The following is a 26,707-nucleotide window of genomic DNA, read 5'->3' as shown; positions in this document are numbered from 1 at the left end:
GGATCGGTGCCGACCAGCACTCACCAGCCCGAGAGGCTTCTCTGCTCACCCGCCAGGGCGGGTGGGGGCTGGGAGCTGAGGCTCGGGCTTCGGAGGTCAGATCCCAGGGAGAGGACTGGGGTTGGCCACGTGAAGACAGCCTGAAGGGGGCTAGTGAGCCACAACTGGCTGGGAGGGAGTCAGGGAAAAAGTCTGGACCTGCCTAAGAGGCAAGAGACCATTGTTTCGGGGTGTGTGAGGAGAGGGGATTCACAGCACCACCTAAACGAGCTCCAGAGGTGGGCGCGAGACGCAGCTATCAGCACGGACACCAGAGACGGGCATGAGACGCTAAGGCTGCTGCTGCAGCCACCAAGAAGCCTGTGTGCAAGCACAGGTCACTATCCACACCTCCCCTCCCAGGAGCCTGTGCAGCCCACCACTGCCAGGGTCCCGTGATCCAGACCAACTTCCCAGGGAGAACAAACGGTGTGCCTCAGCCTGGTGGAAAGATATGTGGGCCTCTGCCACCGCAGGCTCGCCCCGCATTCCGTACCCCTCCACGCCCCCCTCAGACTGAGTGAGCCAGAGCCCCCTAATCAGCTGCTAATTTAACCCCGTCCTGTCTGAGCAAAGAACAGACACCCTCAGGTGACCTACATGCAGAGGCAGGGCCAAATCCAAAGCTGAACCCCAGGAGCTGTGTGAACAAAGAAGAGAAAGGGAAATCTCTCCCAGCAGCCTCAGGAGCAGCAGATTAAATCTCCACAATCAACTTGATGCACCCTGCATCTGTGGAATACCTGAATAGACAACGAATCATCCCAAATATGAGGCAGTGGACTTTGGGAGCAATGATATATATATATATATTTTTTTCCTTTTTCTCTTTTTGTGAGTGTGTATGTGTATGCTTCTTTGCGTGATGTTGTCTGTAGAGTTTTGCTTTTACCATTTGTTCTAGGGTTCTGTCTGTCCATTTTTTTGTGTTTTGTTTGATTACTTTTTAATTGTTTTTATTTTTAATAATTATTTCTTATTTTAATAATGTTATTTTCTTTCTTTCTTTCTCCCTTTTCTTCTGAGCCGTGTGGCTGACAGGGTTTCCGTGCTCCGGCTGGGTGTCAGGCCTGTGGCTCTGAGGTGGGAGACACGAGTTCAGGACACTGGTCCACCAGACACCGCCTGGCTCCACGTAATATCAAACGGTGAAAGCTCTCCCAGAGATCTCCATCTCAACACTAAGACCCAGGTACACTCAACGACCAGCAAGCTACAGTGCTGGATACCCTGTGTCAAACAACTAGCAAGACAGGAACACAACCCCACCCAGTAGCAGAGAGGCTGCCTAAAATCATAATAAGGTCACAGGCACCACAAAACACACCACCAGACACGGACCTGCCCACCAGAAAGACAAGATCCAGGCTCATCCACCTGAACACAGGCACTAGTCCCCTCCAGCACGAAGCCTACACAACCCACTGAACCAACCTTAGCCACTGGGGGCAGGCACCAAAAACAATGGGAACTACTAACCTGCAGCCTGCAAAAAGGAGACCCTAAACACAGTAAGTTAAGCAAAATGAGAGGACAGAGAAACACACAGCAGATGAAGAAGCAAGGTAAAAACCCACCAGACCAAACAAATGAAGAGGAAATAGGCAGTCTACCTGAAAAAGAATTCAGAGTAATGATAGTAAAGATGGTCTAAAATCGTGGAAATAGAATGGAGAAAACACAAGAAACGTTTAGCAAGTACCTAGGAGAACTAAAGAGCAAACAAACAATGATGAACAACAAAATAAATGAAATTTAAAATTCTCTACAAGGAATCAATAGCAGAATAACTGAGGCAGAAGAACGGATAAGTGACCTGGAAGATAAAATAGTGGAAATAACTACCACAGAACAGAATAAAGAAAAAAGAATGAAAATAATTATGGACGGTCTCAGAGAACTCTGGGACAACATTAAACGCACCAACATTGGAATTATAGGGGTCCCAGAAGAAGAAGAGAAAAAAAGGTGACTGCGAAAATATTTGAAGAGATTATAGTTGAAAACTTCCCTAATATGGGAAAGGAAATAGTCAAGTCCAGGAAGTCCAGAGTGTCCCATACAGGATAAATCCAAGGAAAACATGCCAAGACACATATTAATCAAACTATCAAAAATTAAATACAAAGAAAAAATATTAAAAGCAGCAAGGGAAAAGCAACAAATAACATACAAGGGAATTCCCATAAGGTTAACAGCTGATCTTTCAGCAGAAACTCTGCAAGCCACAAGGGAGTGGCAGGACACATTCAAAGTAATGAAAGGGAAAAACCTACAACCAAGATGACTCTACCTAGCCAGGATCTCATTCAGATTCGACAGAGAAATTAAAACCTTTACAGACAAGCAAAAGCTAAGAGAATTCAGCACCACCAAACCAGCTTTACAACAAATGCTAAAGGAACTTCTCTAGGAAGGAAAATCAAGAGAAGGAAAAGACCTACAATAACAAAAGCAAAACAACTAAGAAAACGGTAACAGGAACATACATATTGATAATTACCTTAAATGTAAATGGATTAAATGCTCCCACCAAAAGACACAGACTGGCTGAATGGATACAAAAACAAGACCCATATATATGCTGTCTACAAGAGACCCACTTCAGACCTAGGGACACATACAGACTGAAAGTGAGGGGATGGAAAAAGATATTCCATGCAAATGGAAATCAGAAGAAAGCTGGAGTAGCAATTCTCTTATCAGACAAAATAGACTTTAAAGTAAAAACTATAACAAGAGACAAAGAAGGACACTATATAATGATCAAGGGATCGATCCATGAAGAAGATATAACAATTGTAAATATTTATGCACCCAACATAGGAGCACCTCAATACATAAGGCAAATACTAACAGCCATAAAAGGGGAAATTGACAGTAACACAATCATAGTAGGGGACTTTAACACCCCACTTTCACCAATGGACAGACCATCCAAGATGAAAATAAATAAGGAAACACAAGCTTTAAAGGATACATTAAAGAAGATGGACTTAACTGATATTTATAGGGCATTCCATCCCAAAACAACAGAATACACTTTCTTCTCAAGTGCTCATGGAACATTCTCCAGAATACGTCATATCTTGGGTCACAAATCAAGCCTTGGTAAATTTAAGAAAATTGAAATCAAGTATATTTTCCAACCACAACGCGATGAGACTAGATATCAATTACAGAAGAAAATCTGTTAAAAATACAAACACATGGAGGCTAAACAATACACTACTAAATAACCAAGAGATCACTGGAGAAATCAAACAGGAAATAAAAAAAAACACCTAGAAACAAATGACAATGAAAACGCGATGACCCAAAACCTACGGGATACAGCAAAAGCAGTTCTAAGAGGGAAGTTTATAGCAATACAAGCTAAAAAGAAGAAAAACCTCAAATACATAACCTAACCTTACACTGAATGTAACTAGTGAAAGATGAATAAACAAAACCCCAAATTAGTAGAAGGCAAGAAATCATAAAGATCAGAATAGAAATAAATGCAAAAATCCTCAAGAAAATACTAGCAAACAGAATCCAACAGCACATTTAAAGGATCATACACCATGATCAAGTGGGGTTTATCCCAGGAAGGCAAGAATATACAATGGAGAAAATACAGCCTCTTCAATAAGTGGTGCTAGGAAAACTGGACAGCTACATGTAAAAGAATGAAATTAGAACACTCCCTAACACCATACACAAAAATAAACTCAAAATGGATTAAAGACCTAAATGTAAGGCCAGACACCATAAAACTCTTAGAGGAAAACATAGGCAGAACCTTCTATGACATAAATCACAGAAAGATCCTTTTTGACCCACCTCCTCGAGAAATGGAAATAAAAACAAAAATAAACAAATGGGACCTAATGAATCTTAAAAGCTTTTGTACAGCAAAGGAAAACATAAAGAAAATGAAAAGACAACCCTCAGAATGGGAGAAAATACTTGCAAATGAAGCAACTGACAAAGGATTAATCTCCAAAATTTATAAGCAGCTCATGCAGCTCAATATCAAAAAAACAAATAACCCAATCCAAAAATGGGCAGAATTCCTAAATAGACATTTCTCTAAAGAAGATATACAGATTGCCAACAAACAGATGAAAGGATGCTCAACATCACTAATCATTAGAGAAATGCAAATCAAAACGACAATGAGGCATCAGCTCACACCAGTTAGAATGGCCATCATCAAAAAATCTACAAACAATAAATGCTGGAGAGGGAGAGGGTGTGGAGAAAAGGGAACCCTCTTGCACTGTTGGTGGGAATGTAAATTGATACAGCCACTATGGAGAACAGTATGGAGGTTCCTTAAAAAACTAAAAATAGAACTACCATACGACCCAGCAATCCCACTACTGGGCATATACCATGAGAAACCATAATTCAAAAAGAGTCATGTACCACAATGTTCATTACAGCTCTATGTACAATAGCCAGGACATGGAAGCAACCCAAGTGTCCATCAACAGATGAATGGAGAAAGAAGATGTGGCACATATACAGAATGGAATAATACTCAGCCATAAAAAGAAATGAAATTGAGTTATTTGTAGTGAGGTGGATGGACCTAGAGTCTGTCATACAGAGTGAAGTAAGTCAGAAAGAGAAAACAAATACCGTATGCTAACGCCTATATATGGAATCTAAAAAAAAATTGCATGTGAACAACCTAGGGGCAGGACAGGAATAAAGATGCAGATGTAGAGAATGGACTTGAGGACACTGGGAGGGGGAAGGGTAAGCTGGGACGAAGTGAGAGAGTAGCATGGACTTATATATACTACCAATGATAAAATAGATAGCTAGCGGGAAGTAGCCACATAGCATAGGGAGATCAGCTTGGTGCTTTGTGACCACCTAGAGGGGTGGGATAGAGAGAGTGGGAGGGAGATGCAAGAGGGAGGAGATATTGGAATATACGTATATGTATAACTGATTCACTTTGTTATAAAGCAGAAACTAAGACACCATTGTAAAGCACGTATACTCCAATAAAGATGTTAAAAAACCAAAAGGCATATGTATGCTGGATTCCAGCAAATCTACTCAGAATTTATTCTACGGCAATATTTACCAAATAATCTTAAGATATTTATGTAAGATATGGATAAGAATTTCAGTGCAACATATGTTTGTAATCATGAAAATACAGAAACAATTTCAGTACTAATAATAGGTTAAATTATTTATGGTTAACCTAAACAGAAAATACTATACAATTATGAAAAGAATGGGGTGTATATTTATAGGCTGATAAAGAAAGTATGCTAAGATCTACTAAACTATGACCATTAGGTCCAGAGCAGATATATAGTATTGAATATGATTTCATGCATATAAATAAAAATATAACTTCCATTAGAAGATGCCGCATCATTCCATGCATCAATAACTGAGGGAAAAATGCTTCTAATTGTAATCGTAAGATGTTTCCCATTGTACGATGCACCTCAATATCAGAGATTTTGAATTGTACAAAACTGAGTCTTAAAATTGATGAAATACCTATCATATATACAAACATATAGATGCATAAAAAGCCTTTTCTGGACAAATACATGAGGAACTATTAAATGTGGTTACCTTGGGGAAGAACTATGGATTTGGAGTATGTAAATGTGTGGAAAGAAGAGTTCTCATTTTACATTATTTCATACTGGTTGATTTTATTTTTATTGATTTATAACATTATACATAAAAGTTTCATGTATACAACATTATATTTCTATTTCTGTATATACTACGGTGTGCTGGTTGATTTTTAAAATCAATCTGCTACTATTAATATAAAAACTTAAAAAGACAAAAATTGAAATGCACATTATCTTTTGACCCAGCAATTTCACTTTTAAGAATCTCTACAGTATAAATAATTGTACGTGTCCACAGATATGTGTAAGAATGTTTATTATGATATGAATTGCAACAGAAGTAGGATATCATGCAGCCATTAACAATGATGTACATCGACGAAGAAAACTGATTAAGATATACTGAAAGAAGAAATATTAAAAAACATAAGTGATAAGGTAACATACAGAACAGTGTGTATTCTATGACTCTACATATGCACAAAGTGTAGAAAAAACAAAATTCTGTGTGTATGTGTATATATGTGTGTGCGTGTGTGTGTGTGTGTGTGTGTGTGTGTGTGTATCGAGAGAGAGAAAGAGAAAGAGAGTATGTTGCAAGGGATTCAAATTTACACACCAACTATTAACAGTGGATTCTATGGGGAAGGGAATGGAATAAAGAAGACATGTTGTAAAGGAGATTTTCACTTTTGCCCTTGATATGCCTGTATTATTATTTTTAGTAAAATATGTATTCATGTATTACTGATAAAATTTAAATAGAAAAAATTAAGATTCATTTCAATAAACTTTATACTGTTAATCCACAATTAATATGCAGAAATTTCTCTTGATTTCTTCTTAAAATAAGTTGATTGACTGGGCAATCAAAAGATAGTCTTTTGGGGGACTTCCCTGGTGGTCCAGTGGTAAAGAATCTGCCTTACAATGCAGGGGACACGGGTTCAATCCCTGGTTGGGGAACTGGGATCCCACGTGCCGCGGGGCAACTAAGCCCACGTGCCACAACTACAGAGCTTGCGTGCCTCAATGAGAGAGGCTGCGTGCCACAAACTACAGAGCCCACGCACCCTGGAGCCCGTGCACCACAATTAGAGAGAAGCCTGCGCGCCCCAGTGAAGAGCCCGCATGCCGCAACAAATAAAAGATCCTGCATGCCACAACTAAGACCCGATGCAGCCAAAAAAAGAAAAGAAAAGAAATATTTAAAGAAACATAGTCTTTTTGTATACTATTAAAAAGAAATTATCTTTAAAATGTTATTCAATAAATTCTTATCTCAGTGGGAACTTTCACTACTTTCATGGAAGTTGAGTAACACAATTCCTTTTCTAATACTCTCAGGTTTTGTGTTGTAACTGAATGATTAAACATCATTATAAGACAAACAATTCACTGGGAGAAAATACTTGCAACATATACATTAGACAATGGAAACCTTTCTGCTAGTTATAAAATACTTCTGCAAATCAATAGCAATTACTACCTTTTTACAGGGAATTAAGCAGTTATCAAACATTTGTGAGTCCAGTGATTCTTAAACAAGTTCTAGATTTGATTGCTTGAGAAATACCACCAAAGTTTTCACACTGACTAGGGACAGAGAGAGATATGTAAAACTGTTTTTGGAGAACCACCTCAGATATGCAGTTAAGAACACTACTGCACCTTCATTAATTTTATAAGTTACTTTGCTTATAAGCCTCTTCAAATTAGTTAATAATAATATTAGGACAAAGACCAACAACATCACTAAAAAGGAAAAAGAACCCAAAACTAGGCAGAAATATGCTTTTGGGTTACTGAAACATACTCAAAGAGTAAGATAGAGGGAAAATAAAGAAATCAGAAAGATTTCCCCCCCTTTTTTTTGGACTGGCTGCAAACCTAAAATATATCTCTCCTTACAATATAGGAGAAAAGAGAAGGAATGAACTTCTTGCCCAGACTATACCATGCCATTCTATAGTTGGTTTAAGTAAGAATTAGGAACGAGCACAATGTTAAAGAAAAATCATATCTGCTCAGGCATATACCTGAGTAGGATTACCTTTGGGCCAGGAAGACCTGGAAGACCAATGCCTGAAATACCAGGATCACCTTTTTCTCCTTTCTGTCCAGGTAATCCTGGGGAGCCAGGTTGTCCAGGAACTCCAGGAGGTCCAGGAGACCCTTTTGCACCCTGGGGGCCTGTTGGAAACATGTAATATGCAATCTTTTACAAAATATTGTTTGTGGGATATATATGATACACATGACCAAGCAAAAATATTTTTTAAAATAATTCTGCAAATTCTGATATGTATAATAATGAGCTTTACAACCAGGATTATATAAAAGCCTATTTTTCAAGGAAGTTTAAGTGAAAGGGGGTATAGCTGGAGAAAAAAATGTAAGTTTGTGAATTCTTTCTAAAGCTCTGTCTCTTAATTCGCACTTCAAATATTTGGGTAATGAGAGAGCTCTACCCACTGACTGCCTTAGATATTGTCTCAGCTTGACTCTATTAATACCAGTCTCATTTCTAATAACAAAGATAGTGAACCATCTTCCATTAATGGAACTAAATATTTGGGAAATTTTCATCACTCACCTGGAAAACCCATATCGCCTATGTTTCCTTTAAGTCCAGGAGGTCCTGTAAGTCCTGGCTTCCCCGGGAGACCAGGGTTACCCTTGGGACCTACAAAAGTCAAATTGGTAAAATTAAGACAACTCAGCAATATGAAGGTTGTCTGGTTTCCTGGTATGGGTTGTAATTAAAATGCAAGTGTGAGATTGAATGGATTAAATATTAACATATGATTAAGTTCCACAGATCTAACTCAGCATAAAACAGGTAAGAGTTACCTAAGAAATCTCTTTAGGAACATATTACAATGTAATCATGGTAACAGAGGCTTCCTAATACAAATTTATTTTAAAACTGCAAAACTTTCACCAAGACACCTTGTTTCTTGCCCTAAAACTATTCCAATCACCTGAAATCTTATTTGTCGTTTCTGTATAAGTAAGTACCTTACTATATTTATCACAGGTAAATCCAATATAAAGGGACTCTTTTTAAAAGATTCAGAAGTGGCATTCCCATGTAGAGCCTGATCATGTGAGACCAGAAGAGGAAAGTGGTAACCTGTCATGATACACCCTCAGCACATTAGGCCAGGGATAGATAAGAGTTGATGGAGAAGTACTGGACTATCTCCCCTCAACAGTCATGGCTGTTGTGCTTACACATTCTTCCCAGAGCTTAGATACTTGAGCTCTGTGGTGTCACCCAGGTATTTTCCAAGGACCACAATGTTGCCTTAAATATTATTTTCTTTCACACTGTCTTCCAGCTTGGGGAAGAAAATGCAAAATATGTGAAGGATAGAAAAGGAGATAATTTCTCGTTCCCACTACATCAAGGTAATGCAGTACAGAGTCCAGAACAGAATAACTGACCTAAAAGGCTCTTACAAAGATGGAGATGAGCTACTCTTTATTCCTTAGGGGCCCAACTAAAAGAATATGGCTTAAGAAGCAGCAAGAAAGAGTTTTATTAGAAATAATTAAAAAAATCCACGTTGACTGTAAGAGTGATGAATGCTATAACACATTACCAAGGTAGACTGTGAAATTTTTATCCCTAGAAACTTTTAAAAATAGAATTGGCAGCCATCTGTTTTACATGGTTTAATGATTGACTTGTCTGAAGATAGAGAACTGAAAAGGGTGAATTCTTTAGGCTCCTACCAGATAACCTGTCTTATTTACATATGCTGCAATGTATATAAATAAAACACAGCACCTTACTTGGATGTACTTCTGATTTTGCGTACATACTGATGCCACAAAAAGAAGAAACCGAGCAAAGCAAAATATTCTGCAAATCTTGTCGGTTGACACTTGGGCCAAATGGCAACATTTTTGTTAAGGAGAGGTCCGTATCTCAGTAGCCACCCAAGCATATTGCCATGACCAGATTCAAAACATCATCACACATGATAAATACATAATTACTTTGTTCCAGCGTTCAGGATCAACCACCCAATTGCTAGAGGTGGTTTATCATACTTACCCGATGGTCCTGGTAATCCAGGCTGTCCACTCAGTCCAGGTTGCCCTGGGTCTCCAGGCAAACCCTGATAACCTTTTGGCCCTGCAACTCCAGGAATACCTTCCAAGGATGAGTATAAGAAAGACAAGTTAGGCTGATATCATTAACTAAATCTGGTGAAGCAAGCTAACCAAACTCTGAAATATGAATGAAATACAGTGATATTCTGATATAGTATGAACCAACAGCACTGGACTCACTAAAATCCCCCACTTTTTTATTTAGCTACCATTAAGAGTTGCAGAACACTCAATAATTAAGTCACGTTCCTCTTTGGGCCTCAGTTTCTTACACTGTAAAATGAAGGAATTGGGGAGGATTATCTCTAAGCTATCTCTTAGATTCTATAACTATCTTTAATAACCCTATATCACAGGAAAATACAGTTTATTGCCTCTGTTTTGCAGAAGGCATAATGGAAAGAGAAGAGAAGCCTTGCAAGAAGTAAGTCAAGAAAGGTATCTCATTTTAACAAGAATAAAAAATTAGGTGGCTTTGCTTCTTTCGTGACTATATACAAAATCACAGTAATGTCTTAACACTCTTTTTTGAGGAGAAATCCCACCACGTCCTGCTCATAGGGAAGCTTATAACATCTGTGTACACACACACCCGCACACACACTCACACGCGGACTGACAGTAGTAATGGTTACAACACAGAAAGAGTCACAAGCTTTACTACGATCTGCAAATAAACATAGATAGTTTTTAAAGTTCCGTGTTGCTTGAAAGACTATTCTATATAGATTGGATTGTGTTTTATTTACTGATCTGTGCTTATTCATTTTCTCTGGTGCTTTGTTATGAATATATTGTACTTTCATAAAAAGAAAAAAGGACTTTTAAATGTTAAAAACCTGTTACACTTCATACCTTATTTGCTTCTCATAAAATAACTAACAACACAGTCATTCCCTAGACCTACTTTCAGCGACCTCCCCCAGAGCTGAGCTTGGCTGTTCATAGTCCAATACTTGTTTATTCTTCCAGGGTAGAATAACAATGAACTGTACTTAAAAGTCAAGCATGATGTGGATATCAAAACACTGCAGGGCAACACAAAGTACCACTCATCCTCATCTGGTTTCAAGGCGAAAAAGTTTAAAGGACCAGCAAATTTTCCAAACACTGAAATCTGTTTTCCAAGTAATTCTGGCTATATATCTTTTTTCTCTTGACCACATCCTATATACTATTTTCTGGAAGGCCTGAAAGTGACTGTCTATTTTAAAACCTCATAGTTTGTTACAGATAAACTACAAAGAATATACTCAAACAAAAGTTGATCAGTGAAATCAGTGAAAGTTAATTTTCATTACCAAAATTTGATGCACCTAACTGCCTTTTGCTGGTGAGTCCTGGATTACAAGTCACTTTCCATGCTATTAAAAATTAAAATTCATATATAGCAGGAAACACGTTAATAAATAAACACATTCACTCACCTGGTAGGCCAGGGTCCCCTTTCTCTCCTTTTGAGCCCAGCAGATCTGGATCCATTGGTCCAGGAAGGCCTGGAAGGCCAGGCTCTCCTTTACTACCTTTCTCTCCTGCAGGGCCAGGAAGTCCTGGTTGACCCTGCAAACCATCATCACCTAAACCCAACATGTGTGGGGAAGACACAGCAGATCAGATTTAATCCATCCAGGGTTAATGCATATATAAAGATTATTCATATGTTACTTAGTTGGGTAGGCCACTGACCACCCAAAACACTTAGGCACCTTATTTACTGTCTATAAATAACTTGAGCTCACACACACTTTTACACTCAAATAACAATCTCTCTTCTGGGATTCTTTGACAGTTACAAAGACTGTAAAAAGTAAAAATTTAATCCCTATATTCTGTTATTTTTGAGCTAAGCACTTACCATGTTTCATAGTATTCAAGCTAAGCATACCACCAAACTTAAAACAGTGCCTATTTAAATGCCATGAAAATACAAGAAACAAAATACCAGTAAGCACTGCTCATTTTAAAGCAGTCAAATAAAAATATTCTGTATCGACATAAAGTAAAATATTTAACTTTCTTTCTTTCATGCATCTGCCAGCAAACCCTGAATATTACCTTTGAGACCAGGAACACCACTCCTGCCAGGAATTCCCAAAGGTCCTGTTGGGCCTGGAGGTCCCATCATACCCATTTCACCTTTGGCACCTTTTAAGAATATCGATAAGTATCTTTTACCTTTCCTTGACCTTGGAAAGATAAAAGATAAGTTTAAAGATGTCAACTGGAAAACTATTGAGACTTGGAGGCAAGGCACTAAGTTACACCCCTTTCCAACTACTGTAACCTTAGTGACCACTACTGCCTATATCATTGTGGTAGTTAGTCTCTAAAGATGGTCCCCAAATGAACCACACTTCCCAGTATACACAGCCTAGAGTAGCCTTCTCCCCTTGAATTTGGGATGACTCTGTGCCTTACCCTTGACTAAGTGACACTGTATGACTCCCAATGCTAGCTCATAAGAAGTCTTGCAGCTTCCATCTGTGGCTCTTAGTACACTCTCAGTTTTGGGGATTCTCTCTTTTGGAAGCCAGCTGCCCTGGAAGGAGAGCAGCTACCCTGATACTACCATAACGTGAAGTACCTCTACGGATAATGAGATACCATGTGAAGAGGCCAATGAACACTCAAGTGTCAGAGAAGTAGATCCTTCAAGCCCAACCACTCCAGCTGATGCCATGCGGATCAGAGATAAACAACCCTGGCAAGCCATCCCTTAATTCCTGACCCGCAAACCTTGAGCAAAATTAAAAGGTTGATTTAAAACATTAAATTTTGGGGTCATTTGTTACACAGCAATATATAACTGGAGCCCTAAGAGAGAAAAAGTGTAACGCAAATAGCAAAGTGAGTTTCCTACAATCAAAGACATTTAACACTTTTTCTTAAAGGACAGTGTCAATCCAGAAAAGTACAAGAGGATAATATACCAGAGTCATATTAGTTTTAATTTCCTGAATCCAAAATCAGGGAAGACTAAAAAATTACCTGGAAAGCCAGAGGCACCTGCTTTTCCTGGGAGCCCTGGTGATCCTGGGGGGCCCATAGGACCTGGTGCTCCAGGGATCCCTGGACTGCCTCTCTCACCAGGGGGTCCTGGAACATCAAATCCAGGAGGTCCTGGATCCCCCTTCTCTCCTGGTATTCCATGCAAGCCTAGTTAATACAAACCAATATTAAAAAGTATTGAAGCAGTTTTAAGAGATGTATCTGGTTATTTTTCTAGCAAACAAGTGATAGAATCCTGTATATAACAAACCTAACAGTGAGTTAGGGATACTTTTGGCATCATGCACAGAAAATAACCAACAATAAAACTTTAGGATTCTCAAGTATATTTCTCTAAGAAGGTGCTTCTGAAATTATTTCTCATGAACAACCAATCTTTTCTTAATTCCTGGTCCATCATGGACTATTTTTTAAATAAAACACAATAAAAATTACTAAAATACTAAAATAAAAAAATCAAAGACATATAAAATACAATCCTACCTTTTGGTTATTATATTCAACAAATATAATTACACTGTCAAACTGCTATAAAAGTTTCTAAATGCTTACTCTCTATTTCTTCTAATTCCAGTGCAGACTGGTAACAAACAGTTTGTAATTCGACACTGGTCCATTGACCACACTTGGATTTGCATTGCTCTAAGGTATTATGAATTATAAAGATGTATTTCTATAATCCATAAAAAGATTAATTACTGAATAAGTAAGTTACATGGGCCCTTTTGACTTTATTTTGGCTTTGTTTTACATGTTGTTTTAATAATACATTATTATTAGTCTTTGTTGTTAATTTTTGTTTCACAGTAATCCAGCCAGGATTTTATAGAAAAAATATGTCATTGCAAAAATATACTCCAGAAAACAAGGTGGTTAAAAAAGAATATGTTTAGTAAAAAGAATTACACTACAAACATGGTGCAAGTTCCCACTCCAATACCTATCAGTTACGTGACTTATTAAGTCACTTAATGTTGTTGGTCCTCATCTGTTAAATGGGGATGTGCCATAACTGACTGAAAGCTGTGGGATGAAACAGGTGACCATTCCAAGCATCCCTTCAACAATAAGACCTAATTTTATTATTGTTGAAGATTCACAGACAATTATTTTTATAAAAGAGCAAGATGCTGGCATTTTAAGACCTGTTTGATGTCATATACCAGCATGCCTTTAAACTGATTAAATTCACTTTGAAGATTAGAGAATTCCATTTAGTTGGTACAGCAGTGATGATTCCAATGCTGCCATTTCATAGTAAAAAGATTATTAAAAGGGGAGAGATATTTTATATTATTATATTTATGAAACATGATGAGATATCTAATCATGTGCACAATTATAGCCCTATATGAATCACTGTCTATTATTATATTACAGCCCAAGTAGTTTTTAATAGCTGAGTTTTCAAGATAACTAATTAGTCCTTTGAAATATGCTCCAAGAGAGTGGTTCTACAAAATAATTAAAAGAAACCAAAGACTTCAACCTGGAGAAATCTTGTTTTCCAAGTTTAAAGCTTTAAGATATGGCTTTTGGAAAAAAAAAGATCAATAAGTTCTGAGGATTTAATGTATAGCATGGTGACTATCATTGATAATACTGTATCGTATAACTGCAACTTGCTAATAGAGTAGAACTTAAGGGTTCTCACACACAAAAAGCGGAAAATATGTGAGGTGATGGATGTGTTAACTTGATTGTGAAAATCCTTTCACCACGTATACATATATCAAATAATCACATTGTACATTTGAAATATATTACAATTCTATTTGTCTATTATACCTCAATAGAGCTCAAAAGATAATAAATCAAAGGAAATATCCTATTTACAGTTTCTCAGAACCATTTTCATGAAATATCTCTTGTATCTTTTATGATGATCCTATTATATTTGAATGATATTTTCGATTTGCTCTAATATAATAAATTCTCAATATTAAAAAAGAAAAAGATAAGGCTTTTGAGAGAGAACTACAGTACCTGGTAGACCTGAAGTTCAAGAGGCAGGAAGTTACAGTTCAGCAGCAAGATGAACCACCCAAGCAGAAGCAAGTTGCAAAAAGATTCATTAGGTTAGGAAACAAAACTAACCATGTAAAGATTAGAACAAAAAGTTTACGAATGGAATTTATTAGACATTGATTCACTACTAACATATATTAGTAATCAGTAAAGAAATTTATTTTAGGCATTTGCTCAGATGCTCATATAACATATACTATAAATGTGTTTGCCAACAGAAACACAATAAAATATTTACATTCACAAAAAGTAATATTTTCTGATGAAGATCAGATTCACACTCTTATTTATCTCTGATCTTTATATTGCTGTGAATGATCACTTTGGAATTTAAGCTCCTAAAGGTTAGTTAGAATTTAAAAATAAACTTGATTTTATACTGTAACAGGTTAGGTACAGATAACTCAATAATTATTAGTGCAGTCTATGATTAAGCAAACTACATGTACTAGGCAAAGATCTCTGCGTTGTCATTAGTAATAGTAACAGATATTATGCTGCATTTTTCATAGCATAGATCTTTTCCATGATTATGTCAGGAATTGGCATCCTGGTAAGATCCAGAATGAAGAAAGTCAATATAAATTCAAACGCTCTGCTGAATCTCCTTACACAATAAAAGGAATTATATAGATGTATCTATAGAGGCTAAGTACATTAGAGGTGTATAATGCTCTAAATTTATTTGCAGCCAAATGGAATGAGTTTATGGAAAAAAAATTCCAAAAGCATGCATTATCTGTGAAAACTTTACATACTTACATACATACACACACACACACACACACACACACACACAGACAGCCCAAGGGTTTTATAGCCAAAAAAAGTTAGAAAACTACAATGTACTCTCCTTCATCTATAAAAATAACACGACTAATTCCTTGTTCCTTTTTTTTTTTTTTTTTGTGGTATGCGGGCCTCCCTCTGTTGTGGCCTCTCCCGTCGTGGAGCACAGGCTCCGGACGCGCAGGCTCAGCGGCCATGGCTCACGGGCCCAGCCGCTCCGCGGCATGTGGGATCCTCCCAGACCGGGGCGCGAACCCGGTTCCCCTGCATCGGCAGGCGGACGCGCAACCACTGCGCCACCAGGGAAGCCCTCCTTGTTCCTTTGATTCACATTCGTGGTGATGAGCCTGAGCTGATTCAGCCATGCACCTGTTCCTGAGACTGGGCAAGTGTTACAACACATTTAACTCAGGTTAGGGTATTATCTGTAGACATGGAATTGAGTATATTTAACTGACCTCTAAAAAGATTAAATAAAGCAATTATCTTCTAGTTATTGGCCAGACCAAATAAGAACCAACAACTTCCATTTCTGCCTGGGTTACTAGGGCATGGGGTGAAAAGCATTTTGCTTCTCGTCCCTTGGCATTTTAAAAAAATTTTATTTCCCTACTGCCAAATGAGGAATTGATATTCAACAGGTCTTTAACTTATAAACATGCATTAAACTGTACAGCCTGCTATGGAAAAGAGAATGACAAATAGTAAAGCTTAATTAAATAATAGAAAACCGGAGTCAAAAGAAAAGCCTGAAAAGCATATATTTCTGGAGAAATGACAACATAGAATACTTTGCATTAAGTTTTCTACTGCAAAATGAAACACAGCAAGTATATTTAATAAGCTTCTTATTAAAAACATTGGTAGTTAGAATTTCAGCCATGCAGTATAAGTCAGGTGTATCAAGATATTAGTAGTAGTCTTGCTCATCATCCTGTTATTGAGATGTACAAACAGAAATTATGGTATTTTTGAAATGGACTAAGATAATATTCTGCTTTGGTGATACAAATAAAATTTACTTTAAAAGTGAGTATATGTTGCTATTATCAAATATAAAATGTGGTCATCCTGTGGTAAAAAAAATGTGATTTGAGAACATTTCTATATTAATAAGAATGCATTCAATACATTTTCATGGCAGTTGCTGTTCACTTCATTTGTTTGTTGAACCGTATTAGTTAAGATCTTCAATTCTGCAGCAAAATATATATTTACAGAAGGAAGAGATGAGATTAAATTCAGCATCATTACTTTTCCCCCTGCCCATTCTATATGGACTTTATAAATATACCTATATATCCATCAGTTAAAAAGAAACAACATTAGATGAATGAAACATCGTAGAGCATTAGCTAAATTTGAAAAGGCATAAAGCACAAATGAATGTATTTTTATTTTGTTCATATTGGTATTAACAGTGGGTCTCTTTATTCTTGCTAAGCTGTGATTTAAGAATTCAAAATGCTTCCAAAACCTCATGCAATTTTGGGAAATAAAATAAATGACAAAACACAACAGAAATGATAAATTCATTTTAGCCATTTTGTGAAACAGCGGGCCAAGACTATAATGGCCAAACCTAAAAATTAACTGTTTTCTCTCAAGATCCCCCTGCTAGTTGGACAGATGGTTTTCTCATGAATGTTGAAGCACTTCTTTTTAACAAGCTGGTTCAAAGCAACCCTGTAAGTTTTCTTATTTCTAAATCAGTAGTGACATGTTAGGGGCCACTAAAAAAAAGGTATAATGTGTCATAAAATAAATGTTTAAAATAGGACATAAGCAAAAATAACCTTTACTTTCCAGGGTTTTTATATTGTTAATCAGTGTTTCTAGATTTTTAGCATAATAAGTAACAAAATACCTATTGGCATTTAAGGTCAGAAAATATATTCCATTGTTTCAAAGTCAATGTATGTATATCTGAACGGTGCGTTTAAGTAATCCGATGTATTCATGTGAAGTAAGGAATGATTAAATGTTCCATATTTGTTTTAATTTCATATATTATTATAGTGCTTTGCAATAACATAATCTTGGCCCAAGTGTGGCCCTTACTATGCCTGCCTAGATTAAGATAAAAATAATTCACATCACCAGAAGGCTCAGAATCCAAAAACCGGAGTAAGTTCTCACACAAACATAGAGGAATCATATGATTCTCTATTAGGTTACAAGCTGACAAAACTTTTATGAGTATTCGTATTAAAAAAAAACCTTAGTGTGCTTATGAGTTGCAAAGAAAATGCTGATTTATGGGCAAAAGAAGAGAAAATTCAAGTACACTCACTTTTTTTATTTAAAGAATTGAGAATGCCTAAGAAATATTTTTCAAAGAACTTTTTTAACCCTAGTTCTCATGTGCTAAGAAATGTTATGAGGTTCCACAAAGGTCTATTAATGCCATATAGCTACTCAGGTCTGAAATGATTAGTGCTAGAAGGTCTGGGATTCCAAGGCTATGACTAGCTCAATGATTATAAGCCATGGCAACACACTGCAATTGTTAAATTGCACTGTTGTTAATAGCTCAATTTTAAATTAACAGGGAGGGGAAATATCAGGGATTAAAGTAGTTCTTATTTTGTCATCTGTGCTCTTTCACTTTTACATAATTATATGAGTGGACATGTTAACTCTCAAATCTGTTTTCTGGAAGACTGTCACATAGGTTACACTTTATTGAGGGGCTAATCAACCTCTACATAATTAGTGCTACAAAATACACATTTACTCCAATCTTACCAGGTGGACCTATTGGTCCAGGAATTCCTGGTGGCCCTGGTGGTCCCTGAACACCTGTTCCTGGCAGCCCAGGAGGTCCCATTGTCCCAGGTTGTCCATTTGGTCCAATGTCACCTTTAAGGAATAAATATAGTTTAGATATTAAAAACAACAATAGCTGAGTCACTAGTCTTTAGCATTGGTTCACAAAGTTATAATTACAATGAGTTTGTAGTATGTTTTATCATATGTTTGCTAAATATCAAAAATCAGTTATGTCATATCCAGAAAATTTCTACTTGAATTCTCACTGAAAATGCAGTATATTTGCAGACAAATCTGGGGAGAATTGACTGTCTCTTCCCATCTACACATATGATTTATCAACCAATTAATTCTACCCTTTTTCAAGTTGTTAATAATAGAGTTTTAATTTTTCCCACAAGTACATTAGGCACATTTTGTTTTATTAATTTCTAGATATGATATAGATTTTTTGCAAATTATACTTTATTTCTTATTTATTTAAATATTTACAAACACACCATTCTATTTGTCACAATGATATTTTGCACGTTATTTCTGCTACCTGGAACATTCTTCCCTAAAGATTCAGTTCAAATGTCACCTTGTATATGAAGCTTCCCAAGGCACCTTAGATGCAGCCCTGAACAAAAGTAACATATGAGGTAAACTGAATGCTTCCAAAGTCATCATTTTTTTCTTTTTTAATGATTCCAATGTTCAGTCTTAAGCACATTTTCTTCCTCATATAGTTATTTCCTGATGGATATTAGCCTTATTAATTTATTATTGGTCACTATGTTGCCTTGAAAATGTTGTACCAATTTCTCCTATAGTTTAGTCACTAAGTTCTGATACCGAGCCACTGCTGTAAGTATATCTGGTGGGTCAACTTTTATTGTGATCTGCTTGCTGTGTTTTGACTATGGTCTATTGGTCCAAAACATTAGTGATACATATTCATAAAAGTTCCTGTTGAGATAAACACTATCATGGTGATGCCACCTAGATTTTCTTATAGTAGAGAACAATCTCTGAGATCTTTAAGAGCAGAGTCTATGCCTTTGTGTTTCTAACGATTCAAGTAGTAATAGACACAGAATAAGAACATAATGAATGTTTGAGAAATAAAGGAATTTCGTGGCAGAAAGCCCCAAATTCTTTTTATTTTCTAGCACCTTAGGAACTGTACTGAGGTTTTAATATTTGGGAATGATTCCTATTAGGATATGGGGATCCTATACTTCCTTTCAAAGGTTAGGCAAATGCTTGATAAAGAGCTGATGTTTAAAATGGGCTTCAACCCCTTTCTTCCCAACCTCTGTCTCAAGGATATTTTCATAAACAAAATATAATGAGTGAGTAATTTCCATATGGAGACTGTTTGCCACATAGCTTATCATTTGAAATGTTTCTATCTGCAAGTTTTGGGGGTCACAGGTTTAAGCTGGGGGAGGTAACTGATGGGAAACACTATCTGTAACTTTGAGTGTTACAGTTTATAGCCGGCCAGAATTGTGTACTCAAAGACAGGAAGGTATTTTTAAAAGCGCTTATCTGAGAACAATTTGTATTGGGTTAGTCTGGGGCTCTTGCTGGCAGAATATAGCCTGGTTAAATTTGGCAATGCTGTTTTATTGCTTTAATAGGAATCAATCCAACATGTTTCAGAAGCATGGGGTTCTTCAGATTATTTTCTGGGAGCCAAAACGTTGACCAGGAGAGTCTAGTTCCTTGCAAACCAGAAAGAAAAAAAAAAACAATTGCCAAACCAGTTAGACTAATTCTATTCATATATATAATCAGGGAAATCAAAAGCAAGGGGATAGAAGAAACCAATAAAGACATGAGCAAAGGACATGAGCAGTTTACAGGAAAAAATATGTATGTCCTTTAAATATATGAAAAGATGGTCCATTTCCCTCATAATAATGGAAATACAAATTTTAAACTACCCTGAGAGTAAAGGAAAAGGACCTAGTATAGACAAAAAAAAATTTTTTAAAGAAAAAAGTTGGAGAACTTATATTACCTGACATAAAGTCTTACTGTAAAGCTACTGTAATATAAACAGTTGGTAGGAACTTAAGGATAGTAAGAGAGATAAGCAGAACTGACAGAACAGAAATACACCCACACATAAACAGTCGTTTGATTTTTGACACAGACACCAAAATAATCCAGTGAGGAGGGAGCTATTTTAAATAAATGATGCTAAGCAAAATTATTTGAAATGGATGATAGTCTCCAATATAAAAGCTAAAACTATAAAATTTACAAAATAAAAAAATATATTTGCAACTTTGGAACAGGGAAAATTTTCTTAGATAAAACACAGAAAATAATAATCAAATAAGAAAAAAATTGATAAATGAAAAATCAATAAAATTAAAACTTTTGCTCATCAAAATACACTAGGCAAGCCAGATAGGGATAAAATACTCATAAACATGTATTTGACAAAGAACCAGTGTGCAGGATACGTAAAGGTCACTTCCAACTTAATAATAAAAAGAGAAACAACCCATATTTTAAAGTGGGAAAAATATCTGAATATGTAAATAATTCACCAGTACATGTAAAAGAGCTCAACATCATTAGTCATCAGGGAAATGCAAACTAAAACCAAAATACGTTACCTACATACCTACTAAAATTCAAAAATGAAAAGACTGATAAAACCAAATGTTGGCGAGAATGTGGAACAACTGAAACTTTCATACCATGTTGGTTAGAAAATGATACGACCATTTTGGGAAAAGGTCTAGTAATTTCTTTTTTCTATTATTGAGTTATAGTTGATTTACAATATTATATAAGTTTCAGGTGTACAACATAGTGATTCACAATTTTAAAGGTTATACTCCATTTATAGTTATTATAAAATATTGGCTATATTCTCCCTGTGCTGTAAAATATATCCTTGTAGCTTATTTATTTTACAGTACACAGTAGTTTGTACCTCTTAATCCCCTACCCTATCTTACCCCTCCCCCTTCCCTCTCCCCCCTGGTAACCACTAGTCTGTTCTCTATTTCTGTGAGACTGTTTCCTTTTTGTTATATTCACTATTTTGTTTTATTTTTTAGATTCTACATATAAGTCCTATCATACAGTATTTGTCTTTCTCTGTCTGACTTATTTCACTAAGCATAATACCCTCGAAGTCCATTCATGTTGTTGTAAATGGCACAACTTTGTTCCTTTTTTAATGGCTGAGTAATATTCCATTGTATATGTGTGCCACATCTTCTTTATCCGTTCGTCTGTTGATGGGCATTTAGGTGGCTTCCATGACCTGGCTATTGTAAATAGTGCTGCAGTGAACTCTGGGGTGCATGTGTTGTTTTGAATTGTGTTTTTCTCTGGATATATGCTCAGGAGTGGGATCGCTAGATCATACGGTAGTTCTACTTTTAGTTTTTTGAGAAACTTCCATACTGTTTTCTACAGTGGGTGTACCAATTTACATTCCTACCAACAATGTACAAGGGTTCCCTGAAAAAGGTCTAGTAGTGTCTTATACAACTAACATGCACCTGTCTTATGACCCAACAATTCTACTCTTAGGTATTTACTCAAGCATAAGGAAAGCACATATCCATTAAAAAAAAGTTGTAAAAGAATGTTCTTAAGAGTTTCCCTCATAATAGCCAAACATTTTGACACAGTCCAGGTGTCCATCAACAGAGAATGGATAAACAAACTTTGGTATACTTATACAATGAAATCCTCATTAAAAAAAATAAAGGACTACTGATAAACACAACAACATGAATGAATCTCAAAAACAATAATCTGAGTGAAGGAAGCCTTACAAAGAAAGTACATGCTATATAATTCCAAAGGATTTCTTAGAACAGGTAGAATTAATTTTTGATGAAAAAAATCATTACCATATGGTTGCCACTGTGGATGTTGGGGTTAGGACTGAGGAAAGGGGCAAAAGGGAAATTTCTGGGATCATGACAGGGGTTTGGTTAAACAGGAGTATGCATCTGTTAAAATCCAGAAAATGCACCCTTAAGATTTGCACATTTCATTTTTTAAAATATCTTTATTGGAGTATAATTGCTTTACAATGGTGTGTTAGTTTCTGCTTTATAACAAAATGAATCAGTTATACATATACATATATCCCCATATCTCTTCCCTCTTGCGTCTCCCTCCCTCCCACCCTCCCTATCCCACCCCTCCAGGTGGTCACAAAGCACCGAGCTGATCTCCCTGTGCTATGTCGCTGCATCCCACTAGCTATCTATTTTACATTTCGTAGGGTATCAAAAGAAAAAGAACAACCATAGACATGCATGCTGCAGTATTTAGGGAGAAGTGCATTGCTATTGTAATTTACTTTGAAATGCATTAAAAATAAATCAATGAAAGGAGAAAGGGATGAACAAATCTGTGACAAATCATGCATAGTAAAATGTTGATAGTAGAATATCAATGGTGGGTATACAGTAGTCACTGTAAAATTCTTTCTACTTTGCTATATATAAAAAATTTTAAAAAATTAAATGTTGGCAGAGAGATAAAATGTGAATTGTAGAATCTAGGTGGTAGATAGATGGGTTTTCACTGTACAATTCTTGTTAATTTTTCTGTGTGTTTGAGATTTTTCACAATAAAATGTTTAAAAAACTATCCTGAGATACCTACTTGTTTCCAACAGTTTGGCAAAAATCCAAGAGTTTATCAACATACTCATTTAGCAAGGCTGTGGGGAAACAAGCACACCCATACATTTTTGGGGGGGGAGTGTAAAAAGGTACAATGGAGAGGAATCTGTCAATATCTAGAAATGCATTTGCCCTTCCATTCAGAAAACCCATTTTTATTACTCTATTCTAACATTACACCTGTACACACATGAAATAACATGTATGCAAGATTATTCAGTGTGGCACTATTTCTAATAAGAAAATATTGTCAAAAACACAGTCTAGCAACTAGCAACTGGTAGAATAAACCATGGCATATCCAAGCAATTCAATACTAGGCAACTATTTTTAAAAAATCACAATCTCTATGTACTAACATGGAGGATTCTCTAGAATATAAAGTTAAATGAATTAAGTAAAGTGAAAAAGGTAGTACTCTATCTTTTGAGAAAGGTAGGAAATAAAAAAATATATATTCTTCTTTAGCACAGGGAGATCAGCTCGGTGCTTTGTGACCACCTAGAGGGGTAGGATAGGGAGGGTGGGAGGGAGACGCAAGAGGGAGGAGATATGGGGATATATGTATATGTATAGCTGATTCACTTTGTTATAAAGCAGAAACTAACACGCCATTGTAAAGCAATTATACTCCAATAAAGATGTTAAACTATATATATATATTCTTATTGGCTTGTATTTGTATGAAGGAACGCCAGAAGCATAAATAAGTAACTAAAAAATAGCTGCATATGGGATGGGGAGGAACATAGTGGATGGATATGGGGTAAAGGGAAGACTTTTACAAAAGTGTTACTTCAATACATATATGATTGTATCATCTATACAATGAAATAAAACACAACACATACCAATGGAGGATTTTTTTTAAAAGCCATGATAGAGTGGCAGCATGGGCTTTCTAGTTAATTGGGATTATCACCCATAAACTGTCACAACAGTTTCAATTTATATAAATTTAAAAGCAAATTGAGAAGTAGCAACAGCCTCCATACCTTTTGGTCCAGGTAGCCCATCCAAGCCAGCTTGTCCTGGAGGACCTTGAGGTCCTGGGAAACCACGATCCCCTTTCGGACCAAGTATTCCTTTGAAACCTGGGAGTCCTGGAGGCCCAGGTGGCCCAGGTAGCCCAAATCCTGGTTCTCCCTTGAGCATACACATGATAAAACACAACAAAAACTCCCATGACTTTCTTGGTGTTTAATGTATACTATAGAGAATTTAAAGCAGAAAATACAAGGTAATATCCCACCCCTGCCATGGTAAAGGGAGTAGGATAATTAAATGAAAAGTAATTGGCATGCAGGACAGAACATCTGGAAGAATAGGAAACTGGGCTTAGTAAAACAAATTGAATTATTTGGTCTGGTTTCAGGACAAGAAAAAAAAAATGAGACAGCAAGAGATTAAAGAACCAAAGTGATGAAATATGATTACAGACTGGGTACTGTATTAGATGATTATTTTAAATTTGACTTAAGTATGATAATAGAATGGTGGGTTTTCTATATAATGTCTGTTTACTTAGAGATGAATACTGAAGTATAGATATTTATAGATGAAATGACACAATATTGAGATTTGGGTTAAAATACTTCAGCAAAGAAAAAAAGCGTAGATGAAGCAAATATGATAAAATCTTTATAATTTGGAATCTGAGTGATGGATATATGAAAGTTCACTGCATTATTCCTTTTACTTTTGCGTTCATTTGAAAAGGTTAATAATAAAATAAAAACAATCAATAGAGAAGTGATTTCTCATGAGAACTGTGGCCATGGTCAATTTTTCTTCCCATGGAAAAAAGTTATTGATAGTAATCATAAAAACACAGGAAGTTTAAATTAATTAAACAAAGAGAAAATACAGGAACAGTTAGGATAATTATGTACCATGGCAGCTTGCTGAAGACTGACTAAGGAAAATTTTAGATTAGCTAAAATATAGTAAGAGGAATAGAAACCAACTCAAACACAGTACCATGATTACTACTAAGTCGATAGCAATGATATGCATTAAGTATCTGGGATGGAATTGGGACAGAGGGGAAACGTATGAGAAGTACTTGACATGATATTCAACACCACTTCAACCCAACATCACACAGACATGGACAGAGATTAAATGGAATGATGGTACTACAGAAAAAAGCACAGGGGAAGCTGATGATTGTATTCTCTCATCTCATCTCATCATATAACCAGTCACTCTAAACAGGTTCAGAAACTTCTTTTTTTTTTTGCTTCAAATTTGACCCCTTGGACTATTAAAAAGTATTTGGAATTAAATATTTTTAAATAAAAATACAATAAGTTAAGTTTTATTTATATAGTGAAGACTTGGGATGATGTCTAAATCAAAATAGAGAAGGCTAAGGAAGGTAGGGGGAATAGAAAAAGAAGAAAATATAAATTAAAATGTCTCAGACCTTTAGTCCTGGAAAGCCTGGTGGCCCAGAAGGACCTTCTAGACCAATTCTTCCAGGTGTCCCAGGTGCTCCTGGAGGTCCTGGAATTCCAGGAAAACCTGTAAAGTTAGAAACCATTTTTTAAACTCCAAAGAGAAGACACTGTAAGAAAGATACCCAAACTCCCAAACCCACATTTTCACCCTATTCAATCGTGCTTAACGACTACAGTAAGATGGTAAAACCACAACGACATTCTAGATGACTACTTCAGACTAAGCCTCACACATACCTGATATTCTCTCTCAATCACCATATGGTCCCCTATTATTGTCATATAGGGATAATGTGTGTGGAAGATATGCTCTTCTAAGGAAAATCAAAGCTATTACCAACAAGATAGAACGAAAATTAAGGAATGAATCCAACACAAAAATGCAGAGAAACTTTTCTTCTGCTTACATCTGGATACAGTATGATAAAAGACCTACTAAATAATTCTGGAAGTGATCTAAAAACAATTGCAGAAAATAAATAAGGAACCACAAGCTTTAAATGACACATTAAGCATGATGGACTTATTTGATATTTAAGGGCATTCCATCCAAAAACAACAGAATACACTTTCCTCTCAAGTGCTCGTGGAAAATTCTCCAGGATAGATCATATCATGGGTCACAAATCAAGCTTCAGTAAATTTAAGAAAATTGAAATTGTACCAATTATCTTTTCCAACCACAACACTACGAGATTAGATATCAATTACAGGAAAGAATCTGTAAAAAATACAAACACATGGAGGCTAAACAATACACTACTAAATAAGCAAGACATCACTAAAGAAATCAAAGAGGAAATCAAAAAATACCTAGAAACAAATGACAATGAAAACACAATGACCCCAAACCTATGGGATGCAGCAAAAGTACCTATAAGAGGGAAGTATAGAGCAATACAATCCTACCTCAAGAAACAAGAAAAATCTCAAATAAACAACCTAACATTACATCTAAAGGAATTAGAGAAAGAAGAACAAAAAACCCAAAGTTAGCAGAAGATAAGAAATCATAAAGATGAGATCAGAAATAAATGAAAAAGAATTGAAGGACACAATAGAAAAGATCAATAAAACTAAAAGCTGGTTCTTTGAGAAGATAAACAAAATTGATAAACCATTAGCCAGACTCATCAAGAAAAAAAGGGAGAAGACTCAAATCAGTAGAATTAGAAATGAAAAAGGAGAAGTAACAACTGACACTGCAGAAATACAAAGG

General features: G+C 36.1%; 1 protein-coding gene across 2 annotated transcripts in view; it reads right to left on the bottom strand.

The window, feature by feature from the left end:
* Positions 1-26,707, bottom strand: part of COL4A5 (collagen type IV alpha 5 chain) — a 257,406-nt gene that overhangs the window by 45,428 nt on the left and 185,271 nt on the right. For both annotated transcript variants that reach the window (XM_024128226.2, XM_024128225.2), the window contains exons 28-36: positions 25,455-25,552; positions 24,022-24,172; positions 18,342-18,455; positions 12,756-12,923; positions 11,823-11,912; positions 11,195-11,344; positions 9,709-9,807; positions 8,239-8,328; positions 7,696-7,835 (exon numbers count right to left, since the gene is read on the bottom strand). In XM_024128226.2, coding sequence (XP_023983994.1) covers positions 7,696-7,835; positions 8,239-8,328; positions 9,709-9,807; positions 11,195-11,344; positions 11,823-11,912; positions 12,756-12,923; positions 18,342-18,455; positions 24,022-24,172; positions 25,455-25,552 — 1,100 coding nt within the window. The remainder of the gene's footprint in view (positions 1-7,695; positions 7,836-8,238; positions 8,329-9,708; positions 9,808-11,194; positions 11,345-11,822; positions 11,913-12,755; positions 12,924-18,341; positions 18,456-24,021; positions 24,173-25,454; positions 25,553-26,707) is intronic.

This window comes from Physeter macrocephalus, chromosome 21, assembly GCF_002837175.3.
Source record: "Physeter macrocephalus isolate SW-GA chromosome 21, ASM283717v5, whole genome shotgun sequence".
Lineage (NCBI taxonomy): Eukaryota > Metazoa > Chordata > Mammalia > Artiodactyla > Physeteridae > Physeter > Physeter macrocephalus.
This window is presented reverse-complemented; position numbering and strand designations above follow the sequence as displayed.